Genomic DNA, 17,342 nt, shown 5'->3' on the forward strand with positions numbered 1-17,342 from the left:
ATTTATTCATTCTTTTTTAACTCCACAAGCCAAGCTTACTCACAGTGGTCACTTGCTATATCTGAAGTCACATCCACACCGTGATTTAAAGCACATATATGCCACTTTAACAGCCATGGCTTCCCCGCACCCCCAAGAATACTAGGAATTATATTTATCCATCAGAGAGCACTAATTCCCAGCACCCTTAAATAACTCCAGTGCCCACAATTCTTTGGGGGGACATCATGTGCTTTAAATGCACAAATTGGATATGACACGAATGCCCTCTACATTCGGTGTTACACCCCATTGCTACGCCATTCCATTCAAAAGGATTTCTGTAAAATAATAGTTGAGGCATTCTATGATAACTAGAAGAGACTCTTGAACATTTGCAACATACTTTGCCAGTATATCTGAAGGAGCGTCGTCTCCACCCCCATCGTTTAGCCCGGATGCTGAGGTCCAGCTCCGAGGGCCTTCTGGCAGTTCCCTCACTGCAAGAAGTAAGGTTACAGGGAACCAGGCAGAGGGCTTTTTCGGTAGTGGTGCCCGCCCTGTGGAACGCCCTCCCATCAGATATCAAGGAAATAAGCAACGATCTGACTTTTAGAAGACATCTGAAGGCAGCACTGTTTAGGGAAGTTTTTAATGTTTGGTGTATTATTGTGTTTTTAATAATCTTTTGGGGACCGCCCAGAGTGGCTGGGGAAACCCAGCCAGATGGGCGGGGTATAAATAATAAACTGTTGCTGTTGTTGTTGTTGTTGTTAATGATGCTATATTATTTTCTCTCTCTTTCCTTTAGCTTGTTACCAAGGTAGGCACTTAACATTATACTGCAGATGTCATTTGTGAATTTTCTCTTTTTGTCTGTAGTAAATTGTTGTGGACTGTATTTGTTATGGTTTTGTACGTGTTCTTTTATATAATTATGCATTGTATGATATCTGATGCAATGGATTTTAAAAACTTTTTTTAAAACCACCCTAATGATAATATTAGCATCATCATTTACTTCTAAATAACCAACTATGCTCTTTTTTATAATTTTTATTAATTTTTATCAAATTTTAAATTATTAAATTTAGGATATTCATTTAAACAACCTTAAAATATCAATGACTTCCCTTCTCTTTCCATGGTTCATTTTGCATATCATAAATCCCTGCATATTTTATATAAACTAAACCATTCAGTATTCCATTATTATTTCCATCAAAACTTATTTACACTGTTGAATTTATCTTAATGTTGCCAATGTTTTCAAGTGTATACAGTTTTCCCCATATATTCAATAAACATTTCCCAATCTTCTTTCAATGAATGCTTAAACAACCAACTATGCTCATGCATCTGATAAGGTGCTTGAGTGATGAATCTCACTGTCTGGCCCAAGAGATTGCACAATATGTCCTCATTATAGTATGTGGCCCCCAGAAAAAAATGTGGCCCTTGGCTGCAAAACATCTCCTACCCCTGCTATAGCAACTACCCCATTTAGGAATCCTTTTTGCACATATCAGTTTACCATGTGGAATGGCGTGGGGACAAGTCTGTGTGGTTTGTCTTCACAGCGCCATCTAACATCACTGCTCACGGTTGATAAACCTCTGCCTTTGTAGAGGTGTTGATGAACTTGCAACACAGAGACTATCTTGCTGCTCCATCGTGTGGAGCAGTTTCAAGCATTTTTCCTGTCAGGCTGCCCTCACGCTGACTTGGAAGTGCTTCCTTCATGCCTCGGAAAGCAAGAGAATTCTCCACCCCTGTTTATTTATTTATTTTGAAAAGATTTGTAGATTACTTTCTAAACTACAGAAATAAAATAAAGCATTTCCGTTTTGTAAAGAAGAACTGAACGCAGAGCTAGACTGGTGACTGGGGGCGGCCGCCGAGACCACATAACACTGGTCTTGAAAGACCTACATTGGCTCCCAGTACGTTTCCGAGCACAATTCAAAGTGTTGGTGGTGACCTTTAAAGCCCTAAACTGCCTCAGCCCAGTATACCTGAAGGAGCATCTCCACCCCCATCATTCAGCCCGGACACTGAGGTCCAGCACCGAAGGCCTTCTGGCAGTTCCCTCACTGCGAGAAGCCAAGTTAAAGGGAACCAGGCAGAGGGCCTTCTTGGTAGTGGCGCCCACCCTGTGGAATGCCCTCCCATCAGATGTCAAAGAGATAAACAACTACCTGACATTTAGAAGACATCTGAAAACTTCAGGGAAGTTTTTAATGTGTAACATTTTAATGTATTTTTAATCTTTGTTGGAAGCCGCCCAGAGTGGCTGGGGAAACCCAGCCAGATGGGCGGGGTACAAATAGCAAATTATTATTCTATATTATTATTTTGTCTCCTGACCTTTGGAAATCTGATGTCTGACTCGATAAGCCATCCACTCTTTTGTCCTAGGGACGCCAGAATGCCCGGTATATCCCACGGAATTAATGTTTGCTTTGGATGTCTCTCAAAACACCACGCCTCAGATGTTTGACCGAATGAGGGAGATCGTCATAGCGATTGTGAAGGACCTCAGAATCAGGGAAAGCAACTGTCCTGTGGGAGCCAGGGTGGGCGTCGTGTCCTACAGCTCTAGCACCCGCTATCTGATCCGCTTCTCAGATTTCCGCAGCAAGGAGCGTTTGCTTCAAGAGCTCAGGGCACTTTCGTATCAGAGAGCAGCAAGCAGACGGGACACGGGTGCATCAATGAGGTTTGTGGCCAGGAATGCCTTCAAGAGAACTCTCCAAGGTGCTAACATGAGAAAAGTTGCTGTCTTTTTCAGCCACGGTCAGACTGCCGATCCAAATTCCTTCAACACAGCTGTCCTTGAATACAGTGCCTTAGAGATCCTTCCGGTGGTCATTGCATTTAATAACATCACCCAGCTCCATCGTTCCTTTGCGGTGAGGAGAACTATGGTCTTTTCCTTCTTTTGCATTTAGCGATTATGTTTTGCTCTGTATTCATGGTAGCCAGGGCCGGATTTAGGCTTGATGAGGCACTAAGCTACTAAAGGTGTAATGGGGCCCTTTATATGTCCAGCTGTCATTTGTCATAAACAAATTGTCACTGTTATTTGTGTTGAATATATGCTATATGGTAATTTATGGACCTAATAGGTATCTAAAGCCATTTGCACATTTTGCCATGCAACCAGTCCATGCAGAATGTAGGTACCCTATATATAGAAATGAGCAAAGCAGTGCTATTTTAGAGAGCAGGCTAGCATGTGGGGCTCATTACTTACATCATAAGAGCCTACACAACACAAAATACTGTTGCTGTATGTAGGCTTTATTTTATTTGTTTTTTATCTTATATTTTGGAAATGTACATCCAGGTTTTTTTCCCTTTAAATTTTTTTGGGGCCCCCAAGAAAGTGGGGCCCTAAGCTATATCTTGTTTTGCTTATACATAAATCTGACGCTGATGGTAGCTAGAGCTTTTCCCACCTAAAAAGAGTCTCAGTGTTAAAAAAAGAGAGTATAAAATGGATTGGGTAATCTCTAAAGTTTGTATCCTACGATGTCGTTCAGCTAGTGCAAGGATTTCCACTTCCGCAATGGGGCTTCTTTGGGTCACAATGTTTCCCTGTGTGACCAAACCCTCTGGAACAGTTTGGGGGGAGAATGGGGAAGGGCAAATCCTGTTTCACAGGAAGAAGTCCTTGTGCTGGCAGCACGATTTCATAGATGCAGCCCCAGGTTTTGTACCACATGTGAATTCTTCATAATACGGCTGCAAAATAAAGAATGCTGCGCTCCTATCGAAACCCTTTGCAGAATAACACTGTTGATGTGCATGCATATCTGAGGTTAGGAGTTGTATTTATAATCCATTCAATGGCAATGCAGGGAACCTTATTCTTAACAAACGAATGTGTGCGGATATGGGACTTGATAAGGTCTACTGTGCATGCCCTACCACCGCGATTTCTGCTAAGCTGCATTGCTAGGTGACACCATTATATTCTATAGGTCTTGACAACAAAAGGAAGACCCAGCCACCCAAATTCAAGGGCCTTTTCACGTATGCATGGTTATTGCCAAGGGATTGCTTGCATGTCAGAACGAGCCATCACAGATCAAGCATCACAGACAGAATGCTCAAGGAAAATTACTCCATTTTGGAAGTATGGTGTGTGTGAGAGAGAGGGCGGGGAAGAGAGAGGTTTCTCAACCCCTGCCACAGATTAGTTTATTGGTGGTCTTGATGGCAATCGTGTTCTTTTATCTATTTCTACCCACAAGTCGGCAAACTGAGAGCAATTCTCAGTCTACTTTGTGTTGGTAAAGGTAAAGGGACCCCTGACCATTAGGTCCAGTCGCGGACGACTCTGGGGTTGCAGCGCTCATCTCGCTTTACTGGCCGAGGGAGCTGGTGTACAGCTTCCAGGTCATGTGGCCAGCATGACTGAGCCGCTTCTGGCAAACCAGAGCTGCACACGGAAATGCCGTTTACCTTCCCGCCAGAGTGGTACCTATTTATCTACTTGCACTTTCAATCTACGTGCAAACTTTCAAACTGCTAGGTTGGCAGGAGCAGGGACCGAGCAACGGGAGCACACCCCGTGCGGGGTTTCGAACTGCCCACCTTCTGATCAGCAAGCCCCCCCCCCTCCATGTTGGTAACTCTTGCCTAATGAGATTTGGATATTATCTGATGACTGAAGCCAAATCAAAGTGAGAGCAATAAGTAAATAGCGAGCTAAAAATAAGTCCCACTTACACCCTTGTGCAAATTAATTGAAACAAACAGTGTAGTTTATTGTACAAAACTCACATATAAGTACATTAGTAACGGATATGACCTCCGCTATTTTTAAGCAACATTTGAACATGGTTTGGCATGGAGTCTACTAGTTTCGAACAGTCACTGTTGATTTTTGGATCCCTGTACCACACTTGAATCAGCACCTGAATGAGCTTCTCCATAGTCATGCAGTCTACAGCATGGAGGCGACTTTTGCATATAGCCCACAAATTTTCAATGGGATTTACGCCCGGGGAATCTAGTACCTGTATTTGCTGCTCTGTCATGAATTTCTTCAGCACTTTCGATGTGTGACAGGGGACTAGGTCCTGCTGCAATATCCCAGTACCATCAGGATACCTCTTTTCCAGCTCCGGAACAACTCTCTTTTGTAGAACCTCAATATATTGTGGTGAGTGCATCATTCCTTCTATTGGCTTCAGGCTTCCGACACCATAATGATCAACTGACTTTTCATGTTTGTTGCGTGTTGAGGTCCCCAAGACATCCCCAATAAAACACAGTTGACACATAATTTTAGTTTAAGGTTTTTGGCATAATTTTGGCCACAATTTTATTAAAATTACAAGCGATGTGAGTGGTTGCTTAGGCATTGGTTGCGACTATCTGACCCCGCACGGGGACAGACTGACATTTGCGAAGTCAGAAAACATTTTGGGGAGAGAGACGGGACTGGGAACCATGCCTCACCTCTCCCCAAATGCTCCCAGGGGCTCTTGCGTGGCCCTAGCCCCTTGACAGGGGTTCAGACAAAAACATGGTGAGCCCCCAGGTTCCTTTAACAGAAAACTCCTGCAGCAGCAGCACTTTGGAGGGGTAGGAACAGCCAATCCATACCCCTCCACCATTCCAAAACCAATGCCTAACCGCAACCTTACAAGTTGTGACAATTTGCTATGCAGTAGGCAAAAACCAAATGGCACCAGCCAATCAGCCAAATGGACAAAATTCCTACCGGGCTCCTGCCCCAAAAGCAGACAACCCCATGACAGGCATAGCAAGGCCAAGCGAACAATCTGAAAACAGGGAGGGAGGGCGGGTGTTCCGATGCGCGCAGCGAAAAGAAGAAGCTCAACACTGCGTGCAGGGTATTTAAGAGCTGTGGCTGTCAATCATGAAATAGCAACATTTAAATCTCCCCAGCAACAGGCAGCACAATGATAATGGTGGCCAAACTCTTTTTGCCCAGCAACAGTGGGTGTCTTGCTAGCCCCCACAGCAACACATGCTCTCCATGAAGGAGAACACACTTTTTGAGTACAGGATTACGAGTAAGATAGAAAACACGCTTTGTTTCAATTCATTTGCACAAGGGTAATCCTCTCTGACTTCAGGGTCCTCCGGAGGACAAGAGGGGGATGACACAACCCACACTTCTGGGCAGTGTGGTCTATGGGCACTGAACCAGAAATTAGGATATCTATAGCTATATCATCAATAGCTATAGCTATTGATGTCCTCTTTAAGCATGTGTGTTTCTGCGTGTCTATATGCATGTAGCGGTCTTGGCTCAGTGCTAGGGCACCTACTTAGCATAAAGAAAGACCCAGATTCAATTCCTGGCATCTCCAGATAGCACCTGCCAGTCAGTGTAGACAATATGAAGACAATACACCAATGGTCTGACTCAATATAAGTCAGCTTCCTATGCCTAAGGCATAAAGAACTACACAACTTTTAGAAGACACCTAAAGGCTGCCCTGCATCGGGAAGTTTTTAATGTTTGTTGTTTTATTATGTTTTTATATGTGTTAGAAGCCGCCCTGAGCAACTGAGGGAACCCAGCCAGATGGGTGGGGAATTAATAATAATAATAATAATAATAATAATAATAATAATAATTCCACCCTATACCCACAGTTGAATGGTCTCTTTGAATCTGAAGGTTCATTATTGTTCTACAAGATGTGTATTTCTTTAAGGGCTAGAGCAAATAACGTGACCTAGTTTTACAGCTGTGAAGCAGTATAGAAAGTGCTGTTAAGGTGTGGTAATTAAGCTGTTGGGTATAGTATATAAAGAGCAGCACCTAGCTCTCTCAGTACGCTGGGGGATGGATGGGTCATGCTTATTGCTATGTTTAGTGCAAAAGGAGTTTTTGTTTTTGTTATTAAAACCTCACAAAAGTTATTTTGCGTTCCCTGTAATGTGTGGTCTCCCCAGCATGCCTTCTGCAGCACAACTAATCTGCAAATAGCCAACATACCCGCAGGCTCAGGGCAGTTCACAATATATTATTATTAATTATTATTATTTTTTTATTTTATTTTATTTTATTTTATTTTATTTTATTTTATTATTTTATTTTATTTTATTTTATTTTATTTTATTTTATTTTATTTTATTTTATTTTATTTTATTTTATTTTATTTTATTTTATTACTACCTGAAGTTTTTTCTCCTCTTTTTCATTTTTTCTTTCTAGATGGATGATTCCGGACAGTTTCAAGTCCTTCACATTCCAAGCAAAGAAGATTACACATTGATTTTACAGGGACTCCAGCTGTGCACTCTTTGTTACGGTACGAAGCATAATCTTCTTGCAATTATAATTTTCAAGAAACATGTTTATTTGATCATGCTGAGCCATAAGACTGTCAGAGCTTGGCAGAAATCTCTGGTGTTTTAGGAGAAAAGCTCTGTGAGAAGGAGGGTTGATGAGCAAACCATCTGACTACTACGCCCTTCTTATGGTCCACACTGCTGACTCGGATTCTGTCTTTATTTTGTCCCAGCTGCCTCTACTAAAACACCCCTTTATCCTTTTCATCGTTTATGCTGGACAGTGTAGTGAATGCAAATTGACACGCGATGAAAATAAAGGCATCCGGTGAAAGTTAAACTTACCAGAAATGTGGCGTTGATTAAAGGTTTTGAAAAACAGCAATCAAGTGGTTATTGTAAGGATATTTCCAGGGGGTGGGGCTGATTTTAAAACAGTTGATGAGTGAGCCAGAGGAGCGACTAAGAAAAACGCATCTAAACTTTTATTTAGATTCACTGATTTTAGGTTGATTTTTTGGCTATTATATGATTAAGCAGTAGAATTATAGAACTGTAGTACTGGAGCGACCGTGAGAATAATCTAGTCCAGCCCCCTGCAATGCAGGAATCTTTTTGCCCAATATGGGGCTTGAACCCACGACTCTGAAACCCTGAGAATAAGATTCTCGTGCTCTACTGAGAGCTATCGTTTAAAATTAATGATATACGTACGATGTACGATGTCTCTTCATCCAAAAATGAACTTTATTTAAAAGGAACAAAACGAATTAAATTCAAGTATTTTTATATAATAGTAACAGATATTCATGCAATTTTTTTCAACATTTCCTTCTCATGAAATCATTGGCTAACTTGTCCCAATTTACATCTTGCAATGCAGAACTTTCTTTTGCTAAATTGCTGAACTTGTTATATGCTATTGAGATACAGTGGTACCTCGGGTTACATACGCTTCAGGTTACATACGCTTCAGGTTACAGACTCCGCTAACCCAGAAATAGTGCATCAGGTTAAGAACTTTGCTTCAGGATGAGAACAGAAATCGTGCTCTGGCGGTGCGGCGGCAGCAGGAGGCCCCATTAGCTAAAGTGGTGCTTCAGGTTAAGAACAGTTTCAGGTTACGTACGGACCTCCGGAACGAATTAAGTACTTAACCTGAGGTACCACTGTATAGTAGAGGTGTAAATTTTGTACTCGTTTAAGGGTGTTGAACGAGCTTTCACCTGTTGCATTTGACACGGGTAATGTTAAAATAAGGAAAGAATTGTCTCGATATTTGGAAATGTGACTCTCAAACCATCAATAATGAGTATAGGAGTGCATGGGAGACTTTAGATAATCAAAGTTCCCAGTGTTGATAGAATGCAGGAATGGTCACAATGGTCATTTTTATGAGTGTTCTGTACCATTTTTATGGGATGTTACGCTTTCTTCGAATTTTGTACACCACCCAACCCTGATGTTTTATAATTTATATGAATATTTATCTAAATATATATAGATATCTCAACAACTCTGAGTCCAGCCAAGCACTGGAAAGGAACGTAACTCAGTCTCCTCAGCACTCCCCCAATGGAGGCTGTGAGCCAATTCAATCCTGAGGAGAATTTTTTCCTTTTTCTTGGAGTGTTCCATTAGTTTCCAAGAGGCAACCTACCCCCTTGTGTGTGTGGGAATGTTCAGGGAGGCAGCAGAGGATATATTGTTTATTAATATCCTTCCTAACTTGCGCTAGCAAGTTCCTTTACTTAGCAGAGTTTCGCATTCCCCTTTTAAACACACAGCGGGTAGCTGGCTGCAGGCTTGTGTAAGCCTCTCACTATTAGGTTCCTGGTAAGTTCCCTTATATTCCTCTTAAAAGAATAACCACACGACAATTTTTTTTAAGATCATAAAAGAAGTTTACTCACATCATCCGTTCACAGTTGGATCCCTGAAGGCAGACTTAGTTACGAAGTATATGCATGTGGTTCTACCCCATGTGAAAGAATGATCCCAGTGTCCTCTGTTGGCTGAAAAACCAACAGAGCATCTCAAGCTAAAAAGCTGGTCCAATGTAGAAGGAAGTGTGTGTATGTGTGTGTGTGTGAGAGAGAGAGAGAGAGAGAGAGAGAGAGAGAACTGCGTGCCTTGTCCTTTTGTTACCTGAACAGGTAAGATCACGCCCACCTCTAGTCACATGCAAAGAAAGTACCGTATTTTTCGCTCTATAGGACGCACTCGACCATAGGATGCACCTTGTTTTAGAGGGGGAGACCAAGAAAAAAAAAATCTCCCCTCTCCATGCAGCGCCCCTTCAGCGAAGCAGCAGGAGAAATGGAGCCCCTTCCATTTCTCCTCCCGCTTAGCTGAAGGGTCACTGCGCCTTAGCTGAAGGGGCACCTACCCTTCAGTGAAGGCAACCCGAAGCCTCTGAAGTGCAGCGGGAGCTCCCACCGTGCTCCGGAGGCTTCAGGCAGCTATTTTTTGAGCCTGGAGAGCGAGAGGGGACAGTGCGCACCAACCCCTATCACTCTCCAGGCTTCATCAAAAGCAACGCTAAGGCTCCGGAGCATGGCAGGAGCGCTCCCACTGCGCTTCGGAGGCTTTGCGTTGCTATCGCTGAAGCCAAGGAGCCTGCATTCGCTCCATAAGACGCACACACATTTCCCCTTAATTTTTGGAGGGGGAAATATGCGTCCTATAGAGTGAAAAATACGGTATGTCCCAGCCAGGAGGAAACAAAGTTTTCGACTGGCTGGACCGAACATTCCCTCACATGTCCACTCTAGGAAAACAAGGAATGTTGTACTTGACTGCTACTTATTTATCACATGCCACATTGTGCAGTTTATAAACCAATGTCTGAAACATGTGTTCGTTTCCAGATAAATGCAAACCCAATGATGCCTGCAAACGTACCAGAAGATCTCTCCCGCCCTGGGGGTACGTGGACACGGCTTTCATTTTGGATACCTCACAGGCAATGCATCCCGGCGAATTTGAGAAACTGAAAGGATTCTTAAGCAGCGCAGTCGACGCCTTTGAGGTCTCCTCTGAGCCCACGGTTTCTTCTGTGGGTGACAGGGTGGCTGTGGTGAGCCACGCTGCGCCAGCTTTCAAGCCCCAGACACAGCAACCGCCGGCAAAAAAAGAGTTCGACTTGGTGACTTACGGCAAGACACAGTCAATGAAAAGACATATCTGGGAATCCCTTCGACAGCTGGGTGGAGAAGCTGCCCTTGGCCATGCCATCCAGTGGACGATCAACAACGTTTTCTCAGCATCTCCCAACCCGAGGAAACACAAGGCTCTCATCATTGTATCCGCTGGGGAAACGAGTCGTTGGGATAAAGAAGTGTTGAAGAAAGCGTCTCTGAGAGCCAAGTGCCAAGGCTACGCCCTGTTGGTACTCTCCTTGGGACCTAAGTACAATGGCACAGAACTTGAGGAGCTGGCAAGTCGACCCGTGGAGCAGCATTTGATTCAGCTTGGCAGGATTCACAAGCCTGAACTGGAATACGCGCTTAGGTTCCTGAAACCCTTTCTATACCTCCTTCGGAGTAAGTTGTCGATACGTGATTTAGAAAGAGCTTGCGGCTTTCCATCTCTCTGTTGTTTTTAAGTTTGTTCTGTTGCTGTAGCACACTTATGGAAATCTTCTGGGCTCTCCATACCCCTCTGTGCCAGATTAGACATTATCATGGCCTCCTGAGTGTCTCTTTGCTGGTCTGGCTCTCTACTGTTCTGATTGGCCAGCAGACTTGGAAAAGAGGCGAGAGAACAGTTTTCTCTGCTTACAGCATCCTTATTTATTTATTTATACATACCCCATCCATCTGGCTGGGTTTCCCCAGCCACTCTGGGTGGCTCCCAATAGAATATTAAAAACACGATAAAACATCAAACATTAAAAACTTCCCTAAACAGGGCTGCCTTCAGATGTCTTCTCAAAGTCAGATAGTTGATTATTTCCTTGATATATGAAGGGAAGGTGTCCCACAGGGCGGGTGCCACTACCGAGAAGGCCCTCTGCCTTGTTCCCTGTAACCTCACTTCTCGCAGTGAGGGAACCACCAGAAGGCCCTTGGAGCTGGACCTCAGTGTCCGGGCTGAACGATGGGGGGTGGAGATGCTCCTTCACAACTGTTCTGTCTCTCTTCTCTCTTCTGGTGGAATGTGATCCTGCTTCCTTCTCCACCCACAAGAAACCCACTCATTCCTAGCTACCCCATGATCAGGAGAAGTTCTAGGATACTAGAACCAGACATTCCACTGATGAAAATAGAGACCCTCCTGTGCAAGACAGAGTGATACTGGGGTGAAGTTTGGCATATCAGCAGCAAGGCCGGGTGGGTAATGGTGGACTGACAGAATCCACACTCAGTTATGCTGCAAGCAGTAAATGGGAACTGAAACTACAGGTGGATGGTTTCTGATGATAAAAGCATCAAGGCAGAGCATGCACTATGTGGCAAGTGAAATAAGCACAGCGTAGCATCCGACCCAGTGGTTCTCAACCTGTGGGTCCCCAGATGTCGTTGGACTACAACTCCCATCATCCCTGAGCTCTGGCCTTGCTAGCTAGGGGTGATGGGAGTTGTAGTTCAACAACATCTGGGGACCCACATGTTGAGAAAGGCTGATCTAACCCATTTTGAGGACACTGAGCCCATTTTATAGCAATAAATTATTAGCCCCCGTCTGTGAATCCACGGCATAGAAATCTTAAGCAGAAATCACAACTGAGCGGTAAATTTTATTATTTATTATTTATTGCATTTATTCATCGTTTCGTATATTTTTAAAGTACTGAAATGTAAAATACAAAATATCTACAATCAGTTAAAAAACAGATAACAAAAAGAAAACAAAATGCAAAAATATTCCTAAAGCGTCCATCCAAGAATTCTGTTTTTTATATATAAAAAAAGGATAGATGCTATACCAGTCCCTTTAAGCATATGCAACAGCTTTTCCCACGGAGGACTTACAGAGGAATGGCCTATAACCTACACAGATAAAAATCCCCAGGGCCTCTCTCTTTGAAAGATAAGCACGAAACCACCTCCATTGTCAGTAAACTACAAGTAGTTCCACTCCACCCCACTCAGGAAATCACTTCCCAGCAACCATTTACAAAATGGGTCCTTTCCTACCTCCCCTAAAGTATTTCATATCTTCCGCGCATTCTTTCTTCACAATAACCAGAGATATGCATGATGTCAGCCTTCGGGGAAGCGGCTCCCCCCTCCTTTAGCCGTGGATAAGCAGAACAAAGCAAAAATAGTCTCTTACCATTTAAAGAGATTTTAATGATCACAGCGAAAGAACAGAGAGCCCATTCGCAGCGTAAAGGTGCTCCCAGTTAAGGTTTACACCCACTCCCCCGCCCGAGTCACCCTCGCCACTTCCTCGTCTTGCAACCTGATCTCGCAACCACTGTGCCTTCTGTGCAGCTACCTTATCTAATCTCTGTGACCTCGGACTGATCGGCTGGACACTTTGCAGTGAACCGGAGTCTGTTAACTCTCTCTTTCTCCTGGTTCTTCTTCTCCTAACTGTTCACCACCCAGTTCTCCCCAACTTTTGTCTTCTGAACTATGTCCCTCTGCAAACCACTGTTCCAAATCTATACTGTCCCACAGCTCCTGGGAAGAGTCAGGATCCTGATCGGTAGCAGAGGGAGCGGGAGGCTCCCACCATTCCTAGTCTGTTCAGCCCTCCTCAGCACAGTCCCTGACACATGATCTTGAAGATTAATTGCATGAGTGAGCTAAAAGAATTAGAGGGAGGGACTGGAAACTGTATTTTGGTGTAGGGCCAGGGCCAGATGCAATCATTAGGACTTTCAGTATAAGAAGAAGAAGAAGAGTTTGGATTTGATATCCCGCTTTATCACTACCCGAAGGAGTCTCAAAGCGGCTAACATTTTCCTTTCCCTTCCTCCCCCACAACAAACACTCTGTGAGGTGAGTGGGGCTGAGAGACTTCAGAGAAGTGTGACTAGCCCAAGGTCACCCAGCAGCTGCATGTGGAGGAGCGGAGAGGCGAACCCGGTTCACCAGATTTACGAGTCTACCGCTCTTAACCACTACACCACACTGGTGATAAGAGGGGAAATGTGAAAGTACATCCTAATCAGGGCAAAATCTATTTCCAAACTTTGCGAAGGTTCATCCCTGTGTCTTTTTGTCACAACAGGTGGAATCAACAGCTATCCGCCAGCTGAACTCCGAACAAAATGTAACAAGGTCACCTCTCAAAAATCGAGATACACTTCAAGGAGTCTCAGTCTCATGTAAGTCCAGCCACTTATTTGTAAAGATTATTATAAATTAGAAAAGTGTCCTTCATCATCAACAAATAAGTGTCTATGTATGCATTGCATTCTCTGAAGAATCCTTCCCCATGGTCACGTAGTATCGGGAATGGAGGGTAGGTTTTTGCCCTTGCATCAAGATTTTCCCCAAGTACAGGGCTACAGGTTTCTCTACAGGAGTTAAGGGGACTATTCACTTATAGGAGAGGAAATGAAAGGGTGCACTTAAGCACACTCTTAGGGAGGGGGCCAGAGTGGTTAATCCATTTCACGGGAGGAGGAAGAATCCAATCATTCAGATCTGAACTGTTTATAGCTAATGGTTGTGACATTATGCTTGGGACGCAGGTGGTGCTGTGGTCTAAACCACTGAGCCTCTTGGGCTTGCTGATCGGAAGGTTGGCGGTTCGAATCCCCAGACGGGGTGAGCTCCCGTTGCTCGGTCCCAGCTCCTGCCAACCTAGCAGTTCGAAAGCACACCAGTGCAAGTAGATAAATAGGTACCGCTGTTGCAGAAAGGTAAATGGCGTTTCTGTGTGCTCTGGTTTCCATCACGGTGTCCCGTTGCGCCAGATGCAGTTTAGTCATGCTGGCCACATGACCTGGAAAGCAGGCTTGGACGGGATCCAAAATCATCATCCAAACCAATCCAAACCAACATTTTCCTGTTCATTTTCCCACAATGTCTGCTTTCAATATTTTTCAGATGACTGAAAGAGGACAACCTGGTATTGAAAAGAAAACTGGCTTCTCACCATTAGTCAGCTGCAATCAACGGTGATGAGTTTGGGTTTTTTGTTGTTAAATGGCTGTGTTTTCGGAAACCAGATGTGGTGTATGAAATTCGTGGAATGGATCCTCTTTCTCGTCTTCATATTTTTTCATATGTGGTCTTTCGTTTCCAAAGATTTAGCAAGGCCATATCTTCTGGCAGACAGAATGCCTTGAAAGTTCCACTCAACTTAAAGCAGTTTTGCACACACGTTAAATGTTTTATCATTCCATGAAAAGTATAAATAACCTCCGTTTTTCCAAACACTTCAATATTTGCACTGATTCATGCCATTTTGTGCCTCTTGTGTTTTAGCCTAATACCCAAACCCATCTTCTCCTTCGATTCCTTACTTTTATTTACCCATTCTTCATCTCCAGCCAGCCATTGCTCCTCCAACCTGACCCTTTCGAACCTTTATTCACCGTGTATTTTCTTATTTCTCTTATTCCACACCTTGCCTGTCTCTGGTTATCTCTTTCTTCCCCCATTGCTTCATTCCTCCCACCCCACCCCCAGCAAAGTATCTCTTTTCCTGTACTTGCCCTCCTGATGGCCATGAATGGAATGAAATCATTAAACTCAAATTTGTTGCTGGTTTGGACTTCTCTGTAGCGCCTCTTTATTCACGTAGCTGTTTCGCTCTGCTTTGTTGCTGGCTTTCAATCCTGACTTCCTTGAGACGAACAAACCAGAGTCCAGACATCACTCTGAGCAATGCTGATTTTTACCCACCCATGCAAAGGGATGAGTGAAGCAACAACAAACAGGTAGAATGTGCCAGCACACTGATCATTCACACTGTGGTTCAAATAATAATAATAATAATAATAATAATAATAATAATAATAATTTTTATTTATACCCCGCCCTCCCCAGCCAAGGCCGGGCTCAGGGCGGCTAACAAGCAATAATAAAAACAAGTTGAATGAATACAACTTAAAAACAAGATTAAAATACAACAATTAAAATATTGAAACATTAAAATATTAAAATGCAGCCTCATCGCAGGAGGAGAAAGGAAAAGAAAGAGAGGGAGGGAATCAAATTGGCTCCAAGCCAAAGGCCATGCAGAACAATTCTGCCTTACAGGCCCTGCGGAAAGAAATCAGATCCTGCAGGGCCCCGGTCCCATGAGGCAGAGCGTTCCACCAGGCCGGGGCCAGTGTTGAAAAGGCCCTGGCTCTGGTTGAAGCTAATCTAACTTCTTTAGGGTATGTATTGGGCATGTTTTAAAGATGTTCACAGAATGTGCCCTCTTGGGACCAGGTCACTATTGTGTGGCAGTGTCACATGAGTTTCTGTTGATGAGATTTACTTTAATCTTGAGAAAGCCATCACTTTTCCTATTTTCTGCCAGATATTTAGAAATGCACTGGGTGTGTGGGTGGGTGTAAAAGAGAAATAAAGGAAGACAGCACAAGAGAGAGCATTAAGATAATGTCTGGCTCTCCCTCCTGCAGCTTTTAGGATTTTGTGGAAACCTCAAATGTTCTTTACGGGTTTTAGCACATTACACACACACACACACACACACACACACACACTGCTTTCAGGGGTGCCAACTTGAATAAAATATTGGAGAGGGCTCAGCTAAGCTCCACCCTGCATAATTGGTCACATGATGGGGCCCAGACACACCATTTTGAATGGCAATGCCATTTACTGGGGGGGGGACCCCTCAAATATTTTATTTAGGGGGGCTGAAGAGACCTTGGCCCTAGGAGTTGGGTCCTATGATTGCTATTGCTAGACAGCCGAAAGGCAGGCTATAAATGAAGTGAATTAATTTAATAATCTGCTGTAACCACATGGGTGGCTTTTGCAGAGGTTCCCTGGAACCTCCTTGAATTTTTTGGGGGGGGCCTTGTCCCCCTGGCCCCCCACCAGATGGCACCCCCTGGCACCTTGCCTATCTGCACCAGGTAACTGTGAACCTGAGGGTGAGTGTCAGAAAGCCACTTCCAACCTTGGGAGGAGATGGTGTTGCGGGCATCATGACCCCAACACCCATGCGGAGGCTGGCTCCCAGCCCCGTGTGATCAGGGGAATCCTCTGCCGCGTCATTCCCCTGGCCAGCCAATCAGCTGGCTCAGGGGGTGTGGCTTGCCACATTTAAGGTAAGCACGGCAGAGAAGCGTCCTCTTTTGCCCCCAATCAGCTGGGTGAATTTCCCACCCACCCGCCCTTCAAGGTTTCTCTTTTGACCTTGCTATGGACCTTGGTTGGTCATCGTTAAGGGGCCTGGTAGGAATTTTTCCACTTGGCAAATTGGCACCAGCCATTGGGTTTTTTTGCCTACCTCGTAGCAAATCATCACAACTTCCGTGGTTTGGCGGTTAGGCATTGGTCGGGGTATTGTTATGTAGATGAATGGGGGGGAGCGCCATCACCTCCCCCGGTTTCTGAAGGGTAGTCCGGTAAAGGATTCCAGGGGGCGTGGCCCTGTCCGAAGCCTATAGAGGCCAGGGCCCAAGGCACGCCCCTGAGCAGTGACCCCGGGGGAGTGCCTAGTTGATGTGCATCAGCAGGGCTCCCCCTACTGGTGGTTAACCCTTCCTGGCCTTTCAGGCAGACAGACTGAAGCCAGATAGTCGATTAGGACCAATGCCTAAGCCAATACCGCTCATCACCTGTAACCAATAAAGTTGTGGCCAATTTTAGCCCATTAACCTTAATAATGGTGTCTTGTGTCGTTATTTCTACTGGTGGGAGGCTGGAACTGGCCACGCAAGTTGGCACGGTCTCCCAAGGTGCATACCTCGACAGTGGGCTCTCTGCCCAACAGCTCTTTGGCCACCACCTCCTAACTCGCTTGCCCACCAGCTCTTTCCCTGGCACTGGAAGAACCAGAACTGGTCATTCCTTGACCCAATAACTGCGCCACACTTTCGGGAATTCCTCATAAGCAGCCAAGTCTGCATTATGGCACTTGTCTGTCTGCTTGAAGCCAGCCTTCGCTGTGCTGGCTAGAGCCCATGGCAGTTGTCATCCAGAACATCT

General features: G+C 44.5%; 1 protein-coding gene across 1 annotated transcript; it reads left to right on the forward strand.

The window, feature by feature from the left end:
- Positions 1–373: 373 nt before the first annotated feature.
- On the forward strand, positions 374–14,943 carry LOC308460126 (collagen alpha-6(VI) chain-like; the record flags this gene model as incomplete). Its single annotated transcript, XM_080976113.1, has 6 exons — positions 374–488; positions 2,398–2,891; positions 7,187–7,283; positions 10,134–10,808; positions 13,450–13,546; positions 14,274–14,943. Coding segments are annotated over 6 exons (1,482 nt in total), but the record flags the coding sequence as incomplete, so codon positions are not given.
- Positions 14,944–17,342: the final 2,399 nt, after the last annotated feature.

The sequence above is a fragment of the Podarcis pityusensis genome (genome assembly GCF_964106645.2).
Source record: "Podarcis pityusensis genome assembly, chromosome: 12".
NCBI lineage: Eukaryota > Metazoa > Chordata > Lepidosauria > Squamata > Lacertidae > Podarcis > Podarcis pityusensis.